The following is a 21722-nucleotide window of genomic DNA, read 5'->3' as shown; positions in this document are numbered from 1 at the left end:
TACAGATTCAGTGTAATCCCCATCAAATCCCAACACAATTCTTCACAGACCTGGAAAGAACAATACTCAACTTCATATGGAAAAACAAAAAACCCAGGATAGCCAAAAGAATTCTGTACAATAAAACAACCTCTGGAGGCATCACGATCCCTGACTTCAAGCTCTACTATAGAGCTACAATAATAAAAACAGCTTGGTACTGGCATAAAAACCAACATGTGGATCAATGGAATCGAATTGAAGACCTTGACATTAATCCGTACACATATGAACATATGATTTTCGACAAAGAAGCCAAAGCTGTACAATGGAAAAAAGAAAGCATCTTCAACAAATGGTGCTGGCATAATTGGATGTCAACATGTAGAAGACTGCAAATAGATCGATATCTGTCACCATGCACAAAACTTAAGTCCAAGTGGATCAAGGATCTCAACATAAATCCATTTACTCTGAACCTGATAGAAGAGAAAGTAGGAAGTAGTCTTTTTTTTTTTTTTTAAGATTTATTTATTTATTATGTATACAGTGTTCTGCCTGCATATATGCCTATGGGCCAGAAGAGGGCACCAGATCTCATTATAGATGGTTGTGAGCCACCATGTGGTTGCTAGGAATTGAAATCAGGACCTCTGGTAGAGTAGCAGCTAGTACTCTTAACTGCTAAGCCATCTCTCCAGCCTGCTTTTTGACTTCTTTATTGAAAAATCAAGTTTGATATGAGATCTGTGAATAGTGGCTTCTCACTTTATCTCCTAGGTGTTGGTTTTGTTTTGAGGAGTTTGTGGGTGAGATTTTGTTTTGTCTTGTTTGCAGTTCCAAAGTTTTAAACCTCACACGTGATAGGCCAGTCCTTGCCCCAGAAGTCTCTCCCCTCCTAGGTGGTCTGTTTGTTACTAAATCAGTAAATAGTGTGCTTGCTGTTATAGCCTCTCCACTTTGCACTCCCCTTCTCAGGTGTTATAAGTATTTATTACTCTTTGGACTCTGTGCTCTTTGTTCTTTTCTCTTTTGGGGGACCCACCACCCAGCTCCCAAATAAATCAGTCTTATTCTTAATTTATGAATGCCTGGCCTTAGCTTGGCTTGTTTCTTGCCAGCCTTTTTAAAATTATCTCATCTACCTTTTGCCTCTGAGCTTTTACCTTTCTCTATTTCTTTATATCTTTTCTTTCCTTCTTAATCGGTGTCTGGCTGGGTGGCTGGCTCCTTCTTTTCTCACTCCTTCATCTCTCTTTTTATCCTTCTGATTATTCTCTCTGCCTGCCAGCCCCGCCTGTACTTTCTCCTGCCTTGCTATTGACTGTTCAGCTCTTTATTAGACCATCAGGTGATTTTTAAGACAGGCAATGTAACACAGCTTCACAGAGTTAAACAAATGCAACATAAAAGAATACAACACATCTTTGCATCATTAAAACAAATGTTCCACAGCATAAACAAATGTAATAAAACATCTTAAAATAATATCCTACGCCAGGTGGTGGCAGCGGCGGTGGTGGCGCACACCTTTAATCCAAACACTTGGGAGGCAGAGGCAGGCGGATCTCTCTGAGTTCGTGGCCAGCCTGGTCTACAAAGTGAGTTTCAGGACAGGTTCCAAATGCTACACAGAGAAACTCTGTCTCGAAAAAAGCCAAAAGAAAATCATAATCATAATAATATTCTACAACAATTTATGGCTTTGTGGTTTCTGATAAATGAAGAAAAACTTAGAATTTTAAGTTTGTAGTTTTAACTTAGCCCACTGGGCTAAATGTATTGTTTTCTTAAAATATGGAAACTAATAATTAGCCCACAAAACTTAAGCCCCATCCCTGTCGGCCTTGTTTTCAGTTGGTTCTAGTACTGGGGGTGACCCGTGGAAGCTAGGGCACTAGGTTTCGTTTCCCTAAACCCTGACCTCCTTACCAGAATTAATGGAATGTTGGATGCTTTTTCAAGTTTGATTCTAGGTTTGTCTGTAGCCTAATTACTTTTCAGCTCTGGTATATATCACTGTCTTTGCTTGTCATTATTCTCAGGGAAGGTAATCAAAATGGAGGACTAGACCTGTAACACAAAGGTAGTTGAAATAATCTGTCTGGGAAAAAGCCCTCAGATTTTAATTGCTATTTAGTAATGAACATCCTAGAGGGAGGGGCTCTCAAGGTGCCATCCTTCTCTGAGGATGTAATGGCAGTGACTGATTGCTGGGAGAAAGAGACACTTTCTTTGGTGTAGCCACTCACCACGTGCTTGTGTAGATAACCTCTGCCAACACTGCTGTAAGCAGAGAAGGAGGAAGGAGGGAGACTGGTTGAGAAACCAGCAGGATTGGAGGACACAGGAGAGTGTGAGGAGATGATCAGATACATTGTATATGTGTGTGAGAATGACATAATAAAACCCTCTGTGCATAATTAATACATGCTAACTAAAACTTAAGTGACATCCCGGAACTGGCAGACATAATGTTCATTACAAGGCTGAAGGTTTAGAAGCAAGAACAGAAGCTTTGTGCTTCATGAGTAATACATGAGATTGAGGCACATATTTACGGAAAACTACATTTTATTTTAAGTGGGTAAGTAAAAGATTGTGATTCAAGCAGTAGAGGTGTGAGTTTTAAAAGTCAGACTTCCACAGCAGGTAGCTGTCTCATGTAGCCCATACTGGCTGACTTCCCACCCACTGTGTAGCCAAAGCTGGTCTTGAACTCCTGATCCTCCCACTTCTACCTCCCGAGTACTGGAATTGCAGGTGGGCCCCACTAGTCACAGCTTGTATCGCTTTGTAGTTTAGTTTCATGATTCTTAGAGTTGTTAAATATATTCCTTTCGATGTTATAGGAAAGCTGCTTGCCTTTGGGAAAAAAATGGATTACGAGTCTACAAAACAAGTTCCAGGACAGCCAGAACTGTTAAACAGGGAAACCCTGTCTCAAAAAACCAAAAAAAAAAAAAAGATTACAAAATAAATGTAGCAAATTTTATTTTATGATACAAGATAAAGGACATGCTCTAGCTGGGCATAGTGGGACATCATTTAATCTCCACACAGGCAGCTAGATTCTGAGAGTTCAAAGCCAGCCTGGTCTCCCTGGCAGGTTTAGGCCAGCCAGAGCTGCCGTAGCGAGAGAGGAAGAAGGTGTTTGTGTGTGCACACATCTCTATGTGTTTTCTGTGCTCCTCTTCATGGACCCTCATCCTTTCTTACAGTGGCATGGCTGCACTCTGATATTTGGTGTTGTGGATCACTTAAAACAACATTTGCTGACTGACCACACTAATCGGAACTTTCAGACACTGAAATGTCGCTGGAAGAACTGTGATGCTTTTTTCACAGCTAGGAGAGGATCCAAGCAGGTATTATGGGATTGGATCAGCCTGGGCTTAGCAGATACCTTAGAGCAGTGGTTCTCAACCTTCCTAACGCTGCGGTCCTTTAATACAGTTCCTCATGCTGTGGTGACCCCCAAAAATAAAATTATTTTCGTTGCTGCTTCATAACTGTAATTTTGCTACTGTTATAAATCATAATGTAAATATCTGATATGTGACCCCTGTAAAAGGGTTGTTGGACCCCCAAAGGGGTGTTGACCCATAGGTTGAGAACCGTTGACTTAGAGCAAAGACCAGCAAGCCCAGTTTGCTTTTTAAGGTGTTCAGGATTGCGATAAATAGAGAGGGGCTGGGAATTTTTCTTTTTATTACTCAAGAATTTGGGATTTAAACAAGATTTTCAAAACAATAATTGGGCTGTTTTTCATAAAGAAGTTAAGCAGAGTCTTCAGGTTTGTGCGCTTGTGCTAAGGGAGATGTCATCTCTAGGTGGATAGTTTGCTGTGGGTTAGCAGGAGGCTGGCGCCACCGCCCCTGACGTCTGTACAACCCAGTTCTGTGTTCCTCACTTTAACTTCCCTGCCCTGCGACCTGTTTGTTTCTCACAGTCCTCTCCTTCTCCCCCAGGACGTTGCAGGACATATCGAGCGGCATGCTGAAGATGAAAGCAAAATGGATTCGTGAAGTGTTTTGCCTCCCATGTTGGGAAGTTATTTGTGAACTCTCTTCACATTGGCCCCTCGCACAGGCCACTCTGTCCCTCTCCAGTGAAGCTGGGAAGGAGAAAGTGGTTCACAGCCAGACCTACCGCTAGCAAAGTCGGGGCAGTCCGTGGGGTGATAGGTTACATACAAATCAAGTCTGCTGGAGCATGTAAGGTTAAGTGGATTCTAAGGAACCATACCATACTCTTCTGGGAGAGATGACATACAGAGATTTATGCTACTAGACTATAGGTGTTTATTAAAGATTCAGATATTAATTGGTTACCCAGTTTGATCCTAATCATACACATATTTTATTGATTCAGTTTGTCATTTCTGCTTTATGTCTTATGATGGCTTATGATAGGTTTTTCAGGATCGGTTATAATTCCTCCTTTTGAAATAACTGGGTATTTAAATTTGAAGCAAATCGTTTTCTTTTTTTAATAATTATGTGCAGTGTTTCACTATGAAGTGCTCTGTAGATGGATAAAGCTGGCTGTAGGTACAAAAGGAAATGTGTAGAGGCCTGAGAATCGGCCAGCTGCTCTGCTTGCCGTAGTTTAGACTTAGGACAAGTTCTACGACGGCCAGTCCCTAAAGACAGCATTTACCAGTAAATTGCTCCAGAGTGCGCAGTGGGGTGCCTCCCTCCCCTCTGCACTCACTGGCTGCTTGAACGGAAGGCATACCTTTATCCTCTTTCCATCTTCTGGCTCTCGGAGCCTCATGGAGCCTTGACGCCTTTTGGGTTGCCCTGTTACCAGCCCCCATCTCTTATTGTCTTGCTGTGCCTAGAGCAGTGGTGCAGGGAGCTGCCGGGGGCGGGCGGGCAGGGGGGCAGGGGGGCAGGGGGGCAGCTTTCAGCCTACTCGCAGCACCCTAGATAGGGGAGCTGGGATGAGCATCTGGATTCAGCTGACAGGACATCAAGCAGGCCTTCAGAGAATAACTTCTGAAGCAGTGTCTGCCTTTACATTCATGCCAGCTAAGGAAGTGGAGTATGGTGACAGAAAGGCAGCCATTGGGAGTGCCCATGTCACATGCCTTAGTAGGATTGCTTTGTGCCTGGATTTTCTCAAGACTTGTATGTAAAACTAAACAAGTGTTACTTCCTAATATTTTGTTTCTGAGTTCTCAAAACTCAGGTTCTTCAGAGGGAGAGGTCTGTCACGGCACATACCCTAGCTTCAGGATGCAATGCTTTCTGGTGCTAGGATTGCAGACTCTGTTTTTGTACCTGGCCTGATCAAACCTCCTCATATGCTCTGGGCAGGGCAACTCTGCCAGGGATTGATGGATAGGCTTCAAGTCAGTCTGTGAATCCTCTGAAATTGCACAAAAGACTAAGTATGTCTTTTTTGTTTTCCCCTAGGAATGGTTCCAGTAGTTCTTACTGGATCCAGAAAATGTTAAGAACAAATCTAGGGGCTCATGAGTGACCCACAAATGAGTGGCTGTTCACATGTGGCCTATTGTGTAGGAAAACTTTTGTTAACCACATGGCTTAGATGTGAAGAGAACCATTGTGTGATGCTGGGCTTTTATTGACAAAGCATATTTATGCTATTTCTGTGTAAGACTGAAAACCTTTCCGACCTCTCACCTCCATTTTCTGTAAGGGTGACCAGAGGAGCCACACTTCTGTGGGTCTGGGAAGTGATTTCTTAGGAAAGTTCACTTGGGTTTATTGCTAAACCTGCATTATTCTTTGAGCTACGGCATCTCAAGTTTCCACATTGGCAGAGCAGTGTGCTGAGGAAGCACAGGTTCCCCGTTCGCCCAAGGGAATGTAGGAAGGGATGGGAGTGGAGGGGCCGTGTGCAGCAGGGAAGAAGAATGTAAGGTGTTGACCAGTGGTGAGGACGCTTGAGGGCCTAAGGGCTTGCAGCCGACGATTAGTAGGAACTGAGTTTCCCTTGGTACCATTGTGTGCATGCCTCTGCCTGCTTGCCCGAGTGTCGGGGGCACTTGCACCGGGGTCTCCTCATTTCACAGGGCTTTCTTTGAAGCAGTGTGGTGACTTCAAGAAGAGGTGGAATTGTTTGGGGCATCAGATCTCTGTTCTCCAGGTTGAGCGGTCTAGGGTTGCACTGAGAATGAAGAGCCCGGGTTTCTTGGCTCCTCAGCAGTGGCTGCCTGTGGAGACAGACTGTGACTGCCTCTTAAGTTGTTCATTATGTTGGTCCTTCATGATCAGCCTCCAGTTCCCCTCAGAAGGGGCAGCTCGGGTCTGTGCTGACTTTCGTTGGTTGGGTAATTTGAAGGAGAAGGAAAGTGACTAATAAATAACCTCCAAAACCCAAGACATTTCTAAGGAGTACTTGCAGGTCATTTTTATTTTTAAATTCTTTATGCCTAGACCAGCAGCTCAAAGCAAAGAAAATCTTAAAAAATCCTTTTGTGTTTACAATAACGGTTCTAATAAAATAACCAGCCACTTTCAATTTTTTTTTAAAGTTTTCACTTAGGTTCAAAACACATTTTGGCATACTTTGCTCAATTGTAAACAATGCAAATAAAAAAATGGCAAAATGTGTCCTGACATCACTTAAGTCCGAGGAGTCGCTGTTAGCACTGCTCTTGTCGGGAAGACGTTTTATTCGGGAGAGTTTGCCCTTGAAAATTTGAATTCCTGGACTACAGTGAATCCAAGCCAGTACTTTTAGGATTGAAGTGATTGTTGCCAACAAAGGTTTTGTTGTTTTCGAGTAGATTTATGTATAGGACAGTTTCAGTGCATGGGCATGTGGCTGAGCTGCTGGATGTAGGTCACACTTACAAGAATGACACAGTATTATTTTATGGAAGATAATTCATTGGGAAGGAAATTGAAGAATATCGTGAAGTAGGGTTTGAACAACACCTCCCTTGTGGTTTGCTTAAATAGCTGCAGTTTGCATATGCTTACTTAGCAAATTTGTTCCTGTTGCTTGAAGGAGAGTTCTAGAATTACTGTAAGGCTGTACTTGGCATACTTAAGTGGTGGCTTCATCTCTGTCCTGTCACTGAGAATGTTGGGTTTCAGGGAGGTGGCCTGATAGTCAGGAAAGGAGGAAGCTGTGGTGGGGGTGTGTTGGGTCACACTTCCATATGCAGATGTGTGTGAAACCTTATGTAAATTAACCTACCATTTACCATACAACAGCCTTGTCTTCACCTCCAACCCCAAGGACATGGCCCAGGCCAGCCCAGAAGCAGCCCAGTGCTGGCAGAGGGTAGCGAAGGAAAGGCTGTGGGGGGAAGTAGACACCCAGAGCTGCCCAGCACCTTGGTTTCTTACTGTATTTCAATACTAAACATGGATTAGAAGAAATGTCAGGTGAAATTTGACTGCAAAATTATTTCTAAACAGCCTTCTTACATTTTGGTATAAAAGCTGTGAACTTCATAACTTTGTAAGCGAGATATAAAGCAAATACAAGAAGAGAATGAAGTACTTTTACTAAGTGTTCATTTTGTTACTTTGTGTTTTCGTGATCAGCCTTTTCCATTTTGGCATAAAGAACAAGACAGTGGGCAGGAAACATGGTGCTTATTGTATCTGTGCCACAGACCCACCCAAGGTCTAGATTAAACTCATGGTCAGGGGTTGTTTTAATGTTAGATAGGCCAGTGAGCAGAGGAGCTAGGATGAAAAAAAAAATCACTGGCCCATCGTGTTACCCATTTATTTGACTTAAAATTAGTTTATTTCACACATACAGTGTACTTTGATCACCGCCCCCATTCATCTCCTTCTACTGCCCCTATGTGTTTGTTCCACACCAGCAATCTTGGAAACGATCTGAGTGGTCCCTGAGCTCAAGAACTAGCAGTAGTGAGGCTGGAGGGCTGGCTCAGGGGTTAAGAGCACTGGCTGCTCTTCCAGAGGACCTGGCCGTGGTTCCAGTGCCCACATGGCTCTCACAGCCATCTCTAGCTCCCAGTCCTAGGGAACCTGGTGCCCTCTTCTGCCCCCACAGACACCAGGCAGACATGAGCTGCTCAGACATGAAAGTGGCAAAGCTTTCATGGTCCACATAAACCAAGATTACAATAAGAAGAGGAATGGTCGGAGGAGGCGTGATTTCAGTGGGACTCAAGCCTTTGGTTCCATATGTATTCCCCATCATCTTATCCTGGAACTAGAGCTTTTCTCGATTTATACACTAGCCAGACACATCCCTTCCAATACTGGACAGTCAGGTATATCCATAGACTAAACAGGGTTTTCTTGGTGTTGTGTAAATTCGTGCAGGTGTGGAGGTCAGACTGACTTTGGGTGTTTTCCTCTATCTCCCTTTGTGTGCATGTGGTGTGTGCATGCTTGTGGAGGTCGGGTTGATAACTGTCTTCCTGGATCACTCTCCACCTTTGACGCCGAAGCCAGGTCTCTTTAACCCAGAGCCTGCCAAGCCACCTAGTCTAGCTGATCAGTTTGCCAGGGATCCTTTCTTTGTCTCTCTTGGGATGGGATTACAGGTGGGTGATCACTCCAACAGGCATTTACATTTATGTGGGTGCTGGGGATCCAGACTCGGCATTTTTACCCAGTGAGCCATTGCCCCAGTCCTTCTACCTTATTTTTTGAGACGGGCTCTCACCAGACATTGTCCCTTTTGCTAGACGGGCTGGCCAAAAAACCTGTAGAGATCCTCTGTCTTGGCTCTGCAGTACTGGAGTTACAGGTGTGAGCTACCATGCTTGGCTTTTAGGGATCCACCCTGGGGTCCTCATGCTTGCATACCCCTTTACCCACTGAACCATCTCCCTAGCCCCAAACTAGGTCTTTATGGAGGTGCTATATGAAAGTATGGCTGAAAGACAGTCGTGCTGTGGCTGAGAAATGTTAATAAAGAAAACAATGGAATCAGCCATACATGTGCCTTTATTTAACTTTTTTTAGAATGCAGCCAAATTTTTGTCAGATATCTCCAAGCATCAGCCCTGTTTACCCCAGAGTAAACCCATCCTGAAACTGGCAGAACTGAGTGCAGACTTGGTGACTGGGTTCCTGTATGAGTGAGTACCATTAGCTGGTGCTGTGGACAGCCCCGTGCAAGCTAAGTGGGCAATTCAGAATCAGCAGACCGCCCAGTGAGGCCGCACCTAGCTCAGGCAGACACTAGCCTTCCGGTGGCAAAGAGAGTTCTCCCAAGCACCAGGCTGGGCACCGAGATTGGGGGCAGAGTGGAGAAGGAACAAGGCCAGAAGCCTCCTAGGTTTTGTGGAGGTGCAGCCGCTGGATTCTTCGTGGTAAATGGCTCTAGCTGGGTTGGGTTGGGTTGGAATCTTGGTTGATCTTGCATGAGGCCTGTCTGGTTCAGGCATACATGGTAAGCTGCAGCCACTGAAAGAGGAAGCCCCAGATCAGTACAAAAGCATGCAAAGAGGCCTGTGGTGGTATTGTGTTCCCCAAAATATTGTGCACCCTAATAAACTTATCTGGGGTCAGAGACAGAACAGCCACAATATTAAACAGAAGTTAGGCCAGTGGTAGCACACGCCTTTAATCCTAGCATTCCAGAGACAGAAATCCCTCAATCTCTGTGAGTTCAAGGCTACATTGGAAACAGCCAGGCATGGTGACACATGCCTTTAATCCCAGGAAGTGATGGCAGAAAACAGAAAGATATATAAGGCATGAGGACCAGAAACTAGAAGCATTTGGCTGGTTAAGCTTTTAGGCTTTAAGCAGCACAGTTCAGCTGAGAGCCATTTGGATATGAGGACATAGAAGCTTCCAGTCTGAGAAAAAAAGATCAGCTGAGAAGTTGGCCAGGTGAGGTTAGCTGTGGCTTGTTCTGTCTCTCTGATCTTCCAGTATTAACCCCAGCACTTGGCCTCAGGTTTGATTTTATTAATAAGGACTTTTAAGATTCTTGCTACAGAGGCCTGTCAGCTCTAGGATCTCTTGCATTGGGAAGGGGATAAGGGGGCAAGCGAAGGTTCTTAAAAAGAGCAAACAGCTCCTTTTCCCTGGGTCTTTTCTAGGAAAGTGTTTTCTGGCACTGCAACTTGGGGGGGGGGGCAAAGCTCTCAAGGTACCCCCCCATTCATCTCCCCAGGAACCACAGTCTTCATTAGGCTCCCTTTCGAGCTCCTGTCCTGGGAGTGAGGAACACACTGGATCCAGTCTGCCTCGCTGACCTCACCTTGGGTTTGATGGTGCGGAGGATGTGCTGTTTGTTATGCTTACCTCGAGAACATTCAGTTTGATGATGCCATCTCCGTCCTTGTCGAATGCGTTAAAAGCTCCTGTGTGAAAGAAAGCATAGGCCAAAAGCCAGTCACTACCTCCGCCACCATCGTTTGCACCCTCCTTGGGTTTTGGCTTAGTTTGCTCGTGTTTGCTTTTTAAAGAATTTATTATTGTGTGTGCATGTGGGCACATACCACAGAACACATGTAGAGGTTGGAGGGCAACTCTGAAATTGGTTCTTTCCTTCCGCCTCCTGGGTTTCGGCCATTGAACTCAAGTCATCAGACACATTCTGCTGAGTCGTCTTGCCAGCCCTTATATTACTGAACTAAGGTCTATCCTCCTACCTCTAGTACCTGCTGGGTCACAAGTGAGCATGATCTGAGTGCTCAGATCTGTAATTTAGGAAGCCCCTGTGCTGAGTGCTGTCCTTCCACACAAATCCATGCGGAACATAACCCGCATCTCTCCCTTTGCCATCCTTTTCTTGGCCTACGGAGACTAATGACTGATATGCAGCCTCAGTGCAGGAGACTGGGCAATTGTCAGGCTGAGCTCTTACTGCCAGAGCTGTGCCATGGGGAAAGGGGTTGAGAGAGCTGAAGGGTAGCCAGCCTCTCACTCACTGTGGTGATTTGGATGGAAATGGCCCCTATAGGCCCATAGGGAGTGGCACTATTAGGAGGTGTGGCCTTGTTGGAAGACGTGTGTCACTGGGGGTGGGCTTCGAGGTTTCATATGTTCAAGCCAGGCCCCATGTCACTCTCTCTCCCTGCTGCCTGCTGATCCTGATATAGAACTCCCAGCTACCTCTCCAGCACCATGTCTGCCTGCATGCTGCCGTGATTCCTGCCATGATGATAATGGACTAAACCTTTGAACTGTAAGCCAGCCCCAATGAAATGTTTCCTTGTAAGAGTTGCCACGGTCATGGTGTCTCTTCACAGCAATAGAAACCTTAAGACACTTACTGAACATCCCTTCCAGCCTGACGAAGCAGCAAATGAAACTGTCAAAGTCGATGTTCATGTGCTTGTCTGCATAGCGCATGGTGATGATGTCATAGAGTTGGCTGTTGAGGTGGAAGCCTTGGAAGTACAGGGAGAGGAAAGGGGAGTGAAGTTCTCGGGCTTTGCAGTCTCCCTTCTCCCCTTCCTGGCCACACTGGCTTGGGAAAGAAGCCCCCCCCCCCCCTTTCTCTAACAGGGCCCTAGTAGTCTAGTCTCCCATCCCCTCCTGCTCTCCCCAGCTCTTGGGTCTGCATCCTCTACCCTCTTCCCCACAGCACCTGCATCATTGACTGCATTTCGCATCTCATAGCTATTGATGGTGCCGGAATGGTCTGTGTCATAGTGTTTGAAGATTTTCTGAAAATAGGAAATTCAAAGATAGCAGTTACACACTTAATCCCAAGTTAACCTTGTCCATCACTCCCACATTAGACTCTCATCCTACCTGCCAGGCCTTGATCTTTTTCCAGAGGTGATGGAACTCTTGCAGATTCAGCCTCCCAGAGCCATCTGTCTGGAGGATGGATGTCAGGGCCACAGGCACATAGTAAGATCCCCCTGAACTGGGAGGAGTATCTAGGATACCATGCAGGGAAGGCAGAGCAACCAGTATCCTCTACCGGGACTCCTGATCCCAGATTCTATCCTTCCCCTTCATTCTTAATCAGAGTTCCTACCATCTCTATAGCCCACAGAGCCTGCCCCCCAAGTAATCCTTGTTTGGGCAGCATCCCAAGTAGGATTTCAGGCCTGCAGTAAGACAGGAGATGACGACCAGCCAAAACCCAGTATCCTTCCCTAACCACCCCTGTCAGCCCGATTGTCTGAGTCAAGATCCCCTTAAGTCTTTCCCTAGGCATGGCCACCCCCAATTGTTCCCCTGGCTCTGTGGGCAGATGTAAGAGGATTGGGGATGGTGGCAGAAAGGATACATCCATGAGAGCTATCATGCTTCGGCAAGACTCCAGCGTGAACCCTTGTGTCTTCAGGTCCTTGTCTGGGGGGATGGAGAAGGGTGAGGAGCTGCTTTCAGACAGCTGCGGCCCCTGCCCATCCCCCGCATCTGGCATGAGCGGCTCACGTTTGTTCACCACCATGTTAAGGATGTTCTTGAGTTCGTCAGCACAGATCTCCATGTCCTGAGGGAGAGGAAAATTGTGAAGGGCAGAGCAACCAGTGGACAAGTCGCAGCTGTCCACCCTTGTAAGATCCCCTGTCTTCTGCCATGGGAAGCTGGGGCTTTTCTGGGCAAGACAGGCCAGTTTCCACACCCTCAGCTGTACAGACCGCAAGGAGCCGCTCATAACCACAAGGCTCTGCGCCACCCAGTGCTGGTGTTAGTCCCCGACCCAAAGGCACGGGTTTCTTTGATGTGATACACATCTTCTGGCTCCCCCAAACCAAAATGCCTTCTGCTAAACGGTGAGTCTCTTGCGTTGGGAGCTCTAGGCTAGGAGGGAAACGCGTACATCGCCTGCAATCTGCCTGAAGATGTTCCGGAACTGTTGCTGCTCCTCAGTCTCCTGGTCCGTGTGGCCAGGCCGTGCCTGTGGGGACACAACGGAGACATGGGAACCCAGGCCTCACTCCCAGACAGCCCCACAAAGTGGCAGTAGCTGGCACAGGCTCATTTTCTCAGACTACCTGCTGAGCCTGAGCTCAGCGGCTCCCCACTCTCTGCCTCTCTAGCCCTGGCACCTCAGGCCGAAGGACACATTCGCCATGCCGACATGCAGACAGCATCCTCGATCCTCCCCCACTCTTCTCCAGATAGAACTTTCTCTACTGTTTTGAGCCTGACTATTCCAGCCAGGTCCTCTAGCCACCTCTGTCTTTGCGGCCAAGTCCTTAAAGGACCCTCTCCCCAGCCCACTACGTGGATGCTCGCGGGTAGAGCACATGGCCCCCAAGTTCTGCAGGACTGCGTGGCTGCTGTCAGACCCCCCTTCCGGCTACCGTCCTTGTCCGTCCTCGTCAACAACTCTGAACTGAGGACAGGTCAGCCTCGCTCTCTCCAGCAGGCTTCTCTCAGCCTTTGTCTCCCCGTGCTCTGTTGTCCTGACTAGAGAAGCTCCAGCAGGCTCTCCTATCACTCCCATCCCAGGACTAGTTTGGTGTGGCAGCCGACCTAAGGCATTCACCCGAGAAGTACCCCAAAGTTCAAAGGAACTTGCTGAGAGCAAAGAGGTCAGCGTGGTGATTCCAAACCCCTCGATGTTGAAGAGACCCTCCCTGGGAGCCGCCATAGCCCCAGTGGACCCCTAGAGCATAGCAGAGCCCCGCTTCGAGCAAAACGGCCCACCCATGGCGCATGCTCAGAAACCTGTGGGGCTTTCCCTGGCTTATCGGGCCCTGCTTTGTCTTTGCCCTCCTCTGCCTCCTGGTCCACACCCAGCTCCTTGTTGCTGTTTGCTCTGTCTGAAACGAAGATGATGGGCTAGGGAGGGGAGGGGAATGGGGAGGGCAGGAAGGAAGCAAGGATTACAAGCTGATAGGCACAAGAGGCAGCCTCCCCCCTGGAACAGCTTTGTCCAAGGAGGAGGAAATGGTCACACTCAGGCGCTCCTGAGTCTCAGTTCAAGTTCCATCTCTGCACTGACAAGCTGTGTGACTGGGGGAGAGATGCCAAGCCTCTCTGGTCCTGTGTGTGTGTGTGTGTGTGTGTGTGTGTGTGTGTGTGTGTTTTGTTTGGGGCTGAGTCTCACTATGGAGCCCAGGCTAATCTTGAGTACATCATGCTTGGCTCGAATCTCAGTTCTTTCTCACTTTTGTTCATATTTTTAAAAATTTATTAATGTGCTGTATAAAGTCAATGGGTCCATTATTTTACCACATGCATTTCTCCTCATGATAGTACAAAGTAGTACATATAAAAATTCTAAGGGCCGCGCAGTGGTGGCGCACGCCTTTGATCCCAGCACTTGAGAGGCAGAGCCAGGTGGATCTCTGTGAGTTCAAGGCCAGCCTGGTCTACAGAGCAAGAGCCAGGACAGGCACCAAAACTACACAGAGAAACCCTGTCTTGAAAAAAAAAAAAAAAAACAGAAAAAAAATTCTAAGAACGCTGAAAGCATATGATGTACATCAGTGATTTTCAAAAGCAGCCTGACTGGGGAGGCCCCACTGTCCTCCCATGCTGTTTAGGTCATCCAAGGGGACACATGGGAAAACAGCTCCGCCAGCCTTGGCTCCAGAAGGCTCCTTAGACCCCAGCATGCTCTTCTAAACAACAGCTCTTGCCCAAGCACATAAAGCTTGTGGGGATCTCTGAACAAACGGAAGCGATAGAGGGCACCAGTGGACAGGGCACAGCCATGGCAGCTCTGCCTGCCAGCCATACAGAGACTCACATGCAGGTCTTGACAACACAGGCCTTGGAGTGTAAGGGGCACTGGGGAGGTAAGGACAAAGACTGTCTCAGAGTAGACATATATGGTCCTGGTTCCAGCGTCCCTACTTGCTAGATGAGTGCCCTTGGGCACATCACTTCACTTCTCTGAACGTGAACCCTTACTTTTGAAAAGCATAAACAGTACTTATGTTGTAGATGCTATTATATGGGGGAAGGACTACGGGTTGCTACAAGCACAGCACGGAGTATATGTTCCCTCTGGTCTGGACCAGCACCCACGCTAGAACCTCTGCGATAGATTCCCAGGACCACCATGAGCACCCGCACCAAACCTTGTCTGATGCCTGTGGCGTTTGAGAGCACAGATTGTGGGAGACCGCCTGGCTCCAGGGCCACCTATGTCTCTCTCTGGCTGTGTGGCCCCAGGAAGACTCGTTTGTCTATACATTTTCTTCCCCTAAAAGCAGGACTGATAACGGAATCACTGTCCTGGGATTAGTGTGAGATTGCAGTGACACATGACAAGCACCCGAAGAGCACCCAGCCCGGCAGAGGCTCCAAGGAGAGAAGGAAGAAGCACATCTTATACATGCCACATATGTACACACACATGCAAGCATGTACACACAACCATGCATGCATGGTGCCCTGCCCACTCACCCTGTTATACCCACCTTGTTTTTTTTCTTTTTCTGCATAGAAACGGAAACAGTAAATGGGGAATAGGTGAAAATCAAGTTTCTAGGATAGCCAGTGCTCGAGGCTCTGGGGTCCAGATACTGTGAGCAATTGGAGCTTAAAAGGGTACGAAGGCCAGTGAGATGGCTCAGTGGGTCAAGGCACTTGCCATCAAGCCTGACAACCAAGTGTGACCCACATGGTAAAAGAAGAGAACTGACTGCCACAGCATACACAGATAATAGACACTTTTTTTGTTTTTGTTTTTGTTTTTTTGTTTTTTGTTTTGTTTTTCAAGACAGGGTTTCTCCATGTAGTTTTGGTACCTGGCTATAAAACACAATTTTTAAAGAGTATTCTCCAAAGCCGGGCGGTGGTGGCACATGCCTTTAATCCCAGCACTTGGAAGGCAGAGACAGGCAGATCTCTGTGAGTTCCAGGAAAGGCGCAAAGCTACACAGAGAAACCCTGTCTCGAAAAACCAAAAAAAAAAAAAAAAAAAAAAGAGCATTCTCCCTCCATATCAAGAGACTGACAGGTGGTGGCGCACACCCTTAACCCCAGCATTCAGGAGAAGCCATCCTGTTCTACACACACAGAAAGTTCCAGGTCAACCGGAACTACACACAGAGAAACCCTGTCTTGAAACACTCCAAAATAAAGAGAGACATAGTTGCTATGCTTTGTTTTGCCTATCCACTGCTGGGATGGAAAAGGACCTCCCCAGTCTTTAAAAAATAAAATTGGTTATCAAAATGTGACTCACTCGAACCTGTGTGAAAATGAGTTTGCTTAAAGAGATTTTGTTTTACTATTTAGGCGGACATTTAACAGGGAGATTTAATGTGAGTTTCCGGGTGTGGGGGCTTCCTTTGTAAAACCAGGCTTGGCAATTACACTGGGCTGCCATTTCCTGTGGCAACAGTCAGCTGAGCCCTGCTGTCCCTCTAATACGGAAGTCAAGTGTCACTGAAAAGCCGTTGGCAAACACAGCTCTGTAGGGACACTAGAATCCCTACGTTGACCTGCTGTACTCACGGGACATGCCAGCTCCTATGAGCCACCCTCCTCCCCTTTGTGCTAGAGTTGAGTCTAGGGCCTTGTGGATGCCACGCCCCTAGTCCATGAAGTCTTGAGTGTGCAACTCAAGTGTCCTGATACAACTCCACACTGATCCAGCATCCAAAGGAAAGAAGAGCTTTGCTCTTCTTGCTTAGAAGAGCAAGGTACACCTAACACTGAAAGGAGATGTGCAGTGGCTAGGAAGGTGTCTGGTTCCCACACTAGCACTAGTCAGCATTATGATCATGGAAGTCACTACATGAAGACGCCCAGTAGGATATTTGTCCTGACTCAAGTCACACCCACTGAGAACAGCCCAAAGCTCCACAGTAGACCTGAGAACCCTCAGTCCACCCCTCCACACACACACACACACACACACACACACACACACACACACACACACACACACACCACACACACATTCTGTGCTTCTGTAGGCCAGAAGATAAGAGAATCGGAACTTGAGTTCTTAGCCTCCCTGCCTGCCACTTCCTGCCTCTGGGAATGCAAGGAAGCCATCTAACTGAGCCACCACCTTCTCCTGTGAAAAGCTGAGATGAAAACCTCATCTACTTCTCAGAATGTTCGAAAGAATGATGCAAACCACACATGTGGGAGCGCTTGGAAATACCGTGGGGTGCACATGCTGCCCCAGCATTCCACGTGTGGGAGCGCTTAGAAATACCGTAGGGTGCACATGCTGCCCCAGAATTCCACGTGTGGGAGCGCTTGGAAATACCGTGGGGTGCTCACACTGCCCCGGCATTCCACATGTGGGACCTTATTGATTGAAACCCCACAAGCGTGGCCAGGGCAGCATTATTATCCCCTTCTGCAGAGTAGAAAACTGAGTCAGAGGGGTTCTGTAACTTGTCTAGGTCACCAAGGTGGGAGGTGAATGATCCAGGTTCTGACTCTGGGTCCTGAGCCCAGCACACTTCCTTTTCTCTGTGCGAGAAATCAGATGTGACCCAATCTCATAACCCAATGTTAGCCACCGTTGCCACGGCTATACGTCCTCCTCTTCACACTCCCCAGCTTCTGACTGGCCAAATGGTTCTTCAATGGAAGAATCATTTTCCTTCTGCCCTGCACATTAGACTGCCCTTGCTAATACCCACTCTCCCCACCACCACCTGCCCCTGCCTGGGCTGGGAATGTGATGCTCCCTCCCTCCCCTGCCACCCCAGATTGTCTCACATCTAAGAGCCTTGCCACTTACCACTGGCCGATCCACAGAGATTGTGTTTTCAGCTTCCCTGTGAAAAACACAAACATTGAGTGTCTCGGTACCCCCGGACCAAGCAGGAAGCACTCAGGTGTCTTAGTTACCCCCAGAGGAAGCAGGAAGCTCTCCAAGAATTTGTTCAGGCCACATGGCTTCTTGGTGGTCACGGTGAGAGTAAATCTGAAAGAACCCTGAGACTACACATTCACCTGGGAGCCACCCCCCTGTAAGCAACATCCCCAGCAAAGCACAGGAGCACGGCCACTTGTTGGTGTTGTCAGAGCTCCCACAGATCACAGCCCAGTTACCTCCTCCCTGCATCCCTCCGAAGTGTCAGAGACTACCAATGCATCTGTGGCCAAAGGCAGAGGTGCAGCCTTGCTGGTTTCCCTGGCTTTTCAACAACCATCAATGTCCATTATACCTACTCTGCTTTATTTTTGCTGCTGATCATTTCTCTAATTCTAAAATGTCACAGTGTTTCCTTGTCCACTGTCCCTGAAGTGTGAAGCTCCATGAAGGCCGCAAATCTTCTGTATAATTCACTTCACTAAACCCAGCCCCTAAAAGAGTACTTGGGCACAGTGGGTGCTCAAGAAATACCTGCAGGATGAATGGAGTGAATCCATTTTTGTGGGTTACTCTGGTGCCACAGGGCTATAATTGCAACTCCTTAGGAGGCTGGGATCAGAGGATCAAAGGTTCGAGGCCAAACTGAGTGAGTTCAAGGCCAGCCTGGGACACTCAGTTAAACCCTGTCTCAAAAGAGGAAGATGAAAGCCATGACAGAGTGCTTGCCTGGCACGCACGAGGCCCTGGGTTTAATGGCCAGTGCTGCAGGAAGTAATCAAACGCGTGAAGGAAACGGAGCAACGGCTCAGGAGTGGAGGATGGCAGAGGTCAGCAGGTATGTCCCAGGAGCCCTGAAGGAAATTGGTCCAGCTGCCTCTGGGCTATAGGATGGGCCAGATGAGCGACCTCTAAGGGGCAGGTAGGGAGAGTCAGGCTGGTACTCACTCAGAGAGATTCCTCTTTTCAGAGAAGACCCGGAGGATGAATTCCCCCTCCTGATGGGGCTCATAGGTGGAAGGCACAATGACGTACTCGCTGGGGGGCAGGCGGAAGCGCTGGGACACTTCCCGCATGTTGATGTAGGTTTTGCTTCTGGCCTTGGAGGCGTTGTACAAGAAAAAGTCCTTCTGCAGGTGCTGCTTATTCCCGTGCATCTGAGGACAAGAAGCCAAGACACCCGAGCCCCTGGGAGGGTTGCCTGGACCCCTCACAGTCCCCTGCAAGGGCTCCTTCCTAACTCTTCGGGCATTCACTTCACAATCTTCATGTACCAACTTCCAACTCCCAAGGCCTCCGATTGCTCAGTGTCACGGGCATTCCGGATCTCACTTCCCCTTCCTTTGTGATTTAGAAATGAAGGTCAGGTCTATACTTTCCCTAGACAGGACCACTCACCAGAACTGATGATCCTCCACTCCAAATCCCTCTGGTTGACAAGTGCCCCAAAGATGGGGAAGGACCTTGACTGGGTTCTGAAGGAGGTGAGTCCCCTATCCTAGAAAGCAGCAACCTTTAGATCATGGCTCTGTGAGTGTATACTTGCACGAGTGTGAGAGAATGAGTGTGTGAAGGTTTGTGTGTTTGATGGGCAGGGTATCCTGCTGGAAGGGAGAAAATGCACATTATGGGGTACGGTACCCTCCTATCAGCCTTGCTCATCAACCCTACCAGGAAGCTTCTCTGGGAGCCACAGACAGATTTAGGACCCCCAACGAATGCTGCACACCACTGCCGGCCACTGCCACTGCTATACCTCTTTGGGAACCTGGAAACAAAATAGAAAAACAACAGCCCTGATGTGAATGAGGGTACAGAGTTGGCAGATGGGAATGCCAGCAACTGTAGAGTAACTATACACTCTAACTCCTGCTACCACCCTGCCAGGCCCAGTCAGACCCAATGCCCCCATGACATTTATGCGGCTAACAAACGTGTGGGCCTGAGAACAGGAGCCCTGGTGGTTCCTGAGGACAAGAAAAGCCAGAGGGTCCTGCTGGAAACTCTCAGTTCTCCCCACTGGAAAGGTGTGTTTCCTGTGCTGGAGCTGGTGGAGTCTTCATACCTCGTAGATTGCGAAGCCAATGGTGAAGAGGTTGGCTCCCAGCTTCCGGTCCTTGCGACGATTCTTCTGCATCAGAGCCACCAGGAAGCTGCAGATCACCTCCGAGTCATCAGGGTCATCATCCTCCTCCAGGAGCTTTAGACGGTACTGCGGGTTGGTCCAGAAAGTGTCTGTGCCCCCCACAAAAGGAAATGTGCTGTGGAATGGTCTGTATGTCAAATGTGTTGCTGATTGGTCAATAAATAAATCACTGATTGGCCAGTGGCCAGGCAGGAAGTATAGGCGGGACTAACAGAGAGGAAAATTGAGAGAACAGAAAGGCAAAAGAGAGACACTGCCAGCCGCCATGATGAGAAACAGCATGTGAAGATGCCGGTAAGCCACAAGCCATGTGGCAAGGTATAGATTAATGGAAATGGATTAATTTAAGCTGTAAGAACAGTTAGCAAGAAGCCTGCCATGGCCATACAGTTTGTAACCAATATAAGTCTCTGTGTTTACTTGGTCAGGTTTGAGCGGCTGTGGAACTGGCAGGTGAGAGAGATTTGTTCTGACTGTGGGCCAGGCAGGAAAACTCTAGCTACAGAAATGCATGTTCAGATATGGAGAAAGGGCAGGAAGGATAATGAGGCAGGGAACCTGACTCCTAGGTCCCCTTTGTGAGGGGTCGTTTAAAGATTTTTATTGATATGTGTAGCATGTGCGTGCCTGGTGCCTATGGAGTTCAAACAAGGACCGCCATATGGGTGCTGGGAAACCGAACCCTGGTCCTCTGCAAGAGCAGTAAGTGCTCTTTACCACTGAGCCATCTCTCCAGTCCCCATTAAATGCATTTTGACTTAGAATTAAGACAGAATTCCCAGACATTTATGAAATGGCCCTAAAGTTACTGCTGCCATTTTGTGCTACTTGCTTCTATAAATGGAATTCTCAAGATTGACAATTATAACATCAAAAAATATCCATCAATTCCAAAAAAAAAAAAAATTGAAGATGCTCTGTGTCCTACCATCTCTAATATTCAGCAAGATTTAAATCTTTGTGTAAAAGTAAATAAATACATCTACCTCATTAACATACAAATTTGGTTTTGTCTTTAATAAGTGGTAAACTTATATGTGCACTAGCCAATTGTTTTAAAATTAAATAAGTTTATTTTCTTTTAATTTTTTTGAGACAGTTCTCCTGACTCTGCCTCCTGAGTGCTGGGATGGCAGGCATGTGTCTCCACACCAGCTTTATTCTGTGTGGGGGGATTGAACTCAGGACTTCATAAGTGCTAGGCAAGCACACTGTCAACTGTGTTACATCCCCACTCTCCCAAACAAACTTCTGAATGACTTATTATCAGTTTGACTTACATACCTATTTTATCACCTATATACCGAGGGTTGTGTAAAAATTCCTCATTGAGCCGGGCAGTGGTGGCACATGCCTTTAATCCCAGCACTCAGGAGATAGAGGCAGGTGGATCTCTGAATTCAAGGCCAGCCTGGTCTACAGAGTGAGTTCTGGGACAGCCAGGGCTACACAGAGAAACCCTGTCTCGAAAGACAAAAAACAAACAAAATTCCTCATTGAAAAGAAGTTACATGTAGAAATGTTTAAGAGGCCTGCTCCCCGCTCTAGACAACTCTAAGGTACCCTGTGCCTGGATGCTTGACAAATATTTATGGAAAGCGTGATTCAAGCATTTGTCTAATTATTGGTGAGTGGGAACCTCTCCCCTTTGGGCTGGCTAGTTTTATGTCAACTTGACACAACCTAGAGTCATCAGAGGGGAGGGAGCCTCAACTGAGAAAATGCCTCCATAAGATCAGGCTGTAAGCAGGCAAGCCTGTAGGACTAGGCTCTATAAGAAAGCTGGCTGAGCAAGCCGTGGGAAGCAGGCCAACTAGGCAGCGCCCCTCCATGGCCTCTGCACCAGCTCGTGCTCCTGGGTTCCTGCCCTGCCTGAGTTGCTGCCTGACTTCCTTTGGTGATGAACAATGATGTGAAAGGCCAAATAAACCCTGTCCTCCCCAACTTGCTTTGATCATGGCAT

General features: G+C 47.5%; 2 protein-coding genes across 4 annotated transcripts in view; one reads left to right on the top strand and one right to left on the bottom strand.

Annotated features, from left to right (window-relative positions):
• Znf106 (zinc finger protein 106) overlaps positions 1-7472 on the top strand; it is a 58077-nt gene extending 50605 nt beyond the window's left edge. For both annotated transcript variants that reach the window (XM_052724273.1, XM_052724274.1), the window contains 2 exons: positions 3201-3347; positions 3951-7472. In XM_052724273.1, the coding sequence (XP_052580233.1) occupies positions 3201-3347; positions 3951-4007 (204 nt within the window). In that variant the 3' untranslated portion in view covers positions 4008-7472. The remainder of the gene's footprint in view (positions 1-3200; positions 3348-3950) is intronic.
• The window catches only part of Capn3 (calpain 3), a 54185-nt gene continuing 36752 nt past the window's right edge, over positions 4290-21722 (bottom strand). The window contains exons 11-24 of one of the 2 annotated variants that reach the window (XM_052724286.1): positions 19679-19848; positions 19370-19381; positions 18562-18770; positions 17539-17575; positions 15248-15265; positions 13545-13658; positions 12691-12768; positions 12303-12360; positions 12154-12218; positions 11667-11735; positions 11500-11578; positions 11183-11299; positions 10209-10267; positions 4290-9359 (exon numbers count right to left, since the gene is read on the bottom strand). In XM_052724286.1, the coding sequence (XP_052580246.1) occupies positions 9333-9359; positions 10209-10267; positions 11183-11299; positions 11500-11578; positions 11667-11735; positions 12154-12218; positions 12303-12360; positions 12691-12768; positions 13545-13658; positions 15248-15265; positions 17539-17575; positions 18562-18770; positions 19370-19381; positions 19679-19848 (1112 nt within the window). In that variant the 3' untranslated portion in view covers positions 4290-9332. The remainder of the gene's footprint in view (positions 9360-10208; positions 10268-11182; positions 11300-11499; positions 11579-11666; positions 11736-12153; positions 12219-12302; positions 12361-12690; positions 12769-13544; positions 13659-15247; positions 15266-17538; positions 17576-18561; positions 18771-19369; positions 19382-19678; positions 19849-21722) is intronic. The other variant, XM_052724288.1, reaches the window with a different exon arrangement.

The sequence above is a fragment of the Peromyscus californicus genome, unplaced genomic scaffold, assembly GCF_007827085.1.
Source record: "Peromyscus californicus insignis strain IS unplaced genomic scaffold, ASM782708v3 Scaffold_7__1_contigs__length_154581171, whole genome shotgun sequence".
NCBI classification, from domain to species: Eukaryota; Metazoa; Chordata; class Mammalia; order Rodentia; family Cricetidae; genus Peromyscus; species Peromyscus californicus.
This window is presented reverse-complemented; position numbering and strand designations above follow the sequence as displayed.